The 1740-nt window shown below is 35.2% G+C and overlaps 1 protein-coding gene across 1 annotated transcript; it reads right to left on the reverse strand.

The window, feature by feature from the left end:
- Positions 1–563: 563 nt before the first annotated feature.
- Positions 564–1085, reverse strand: LOC113352534. The gene has a single exon (XM_026596347.1). It carries the CDS (start codon positions 1083–1085, stop codon positions 564–566), a length of 522 nt encoding a protein of 173 aa, XP_026452132.1.
- Positions 1086–1740: the final 655 nt, after the last annotated feature.

Here is a 1740-nt window from a genome sequence, read left to right on the forward strand (position 1 = left end):
TAATCACGAAACAAGATCAACAAGCCTGCATTGCTCTCAGGTTCCAACAAGGGATCAACCTCGCTGAGAAGCATCCCTTTCTAAGACTTACAACCTAAGTTTTCAAGGAAAATGTCTCATCCTTACTACATGCCTTTCCAAGACTTCTAACCTGAGTTTTCAAGGAAAATGTTTCAGCCTTACTGTTAGCATTATACAGGAGCTTCCTGGAAATCACCCCTTCATCTCAATTAAACCTCCAGCAATCAATGTCCAAATTCTAACCATATCTCATAATTAACAAGCTCAAAATTTCAGAAATTCAGTGAGCAATTTTCTAAAATAGGGATAATAAATCTTTCGATTCATTATTGGAACTGCTAAAAGTCAATTCTATTTCATATGAGATTCTGATATCCTAAAAAGACTTCAGATTTTGGAATTCATAAATCAATGATGAACTCGAAAGAGATTCATTAGAGCCATTAATCATCCGATGAAAGATAAACAGCTAATTCTGAATTCAAACCAACATACAATTAAACAAAGTTGTTTAGAAGGGAAAAGAGAAACAAAAGTAAAAATTACTGTACAAGAACAAGATGACTCACTCTACCTCCTCTAAGATCCCCATTTTCTCCTTCTCCTCCCCAAACTTCTCCCTCTTCTTCACCATTTTCTTGATTTGCCAAACTCGAACTCTTCGGAACCGTTACAACTAACTCTCCATTAATATAATTAGCAGCAGCAAGTTCTGGTGTAGTTGATTGTGGTAACCTAAACCTCCATAGCTCAAATTCATCTAATATATTCAATTCATCAACATTACTACCTCGAATAACAATCTTCGTAACACCTGGATAAATCTCAATCATATGAGCACTTACATCGTCAGTTAAATTCTCAGTACTAACAGAAAATCGTAATAAGTCAGAATTTTCTTCAATTAAAACATCTGTTTCTGAATGAAACGGAAGTTCTAAAACTTTATTGAATATATGAGGAAGGCGACGGAGTTTCTTTTGCCGGTTGATTATTCTGTTTGTATCTGAAAGAGTTGAATTGATATCGTAATGGCTTCTTTTTGGAGCTGGATGAACCTTCATGTTGTTAATCGGTTGAGCTATGGAAGAAATTTGGAACCCTATATAGATCAGAAGAAAAGATACCCAAATTATTGAAGAAAAGGATTGGAAGGAGAGTATCATAGAAGAAGAATCAATATGAAATCTGGTATCGAGAGTCTGAGATATACTAAGATTATGAAAAGGTTTACTTTACATCTCTTCTGGGTATGAAAGTTTTGATTTTTTTGGACCTGGGATGAAGAAAAGAACCCTAACCCTAATGCTGATGACACGAAGTTGGTTTGGAAGCGAAGGACAAAAATCTAGGGACAATCGAAGTTTTTCTCCAAATGGCTGGGCTCGTACATAAGTTGGTTTTTAAGCTGGTACGAACCATAGTTAGTAGCCAATGTGGTGGAGTGAGACCGAGACGGCTAAGATCTCGCCGAGATTTCCTATCACGACCCATGAATGATATGAGTTTTTCTTTTTTTTTTTCAATATTAAAAAAAAAAATTATTAGATGATAGGGTTGAGTACATTTGTGTCTGCATATAGTGCTTCCACCATAAAATTTTGTGGATATTGAATCCAACTTCTATTAATGTGAAACAAACGTGAATGTCTTGTCACCTTATTTGCTGGTTTATTATTCTTCTTATTGATAAACTTGCAAGTTCAGAGTGGGTACTTA

This window comes from Papaver somniferum, chromosome 2 (assembly GCF_003573695.1).
Source record: "Papaver somniferum cultivar HN1 chromosome 2, ASM357369v1, whole genome shotgun sequence".
NCBI classification, from domain to species: Eukaryota; Viridiplantae; Streptophyta; class Magnoliopsida; order Ranunculales; family Papaveraceae; genus Papaver; species Papaver somniferum.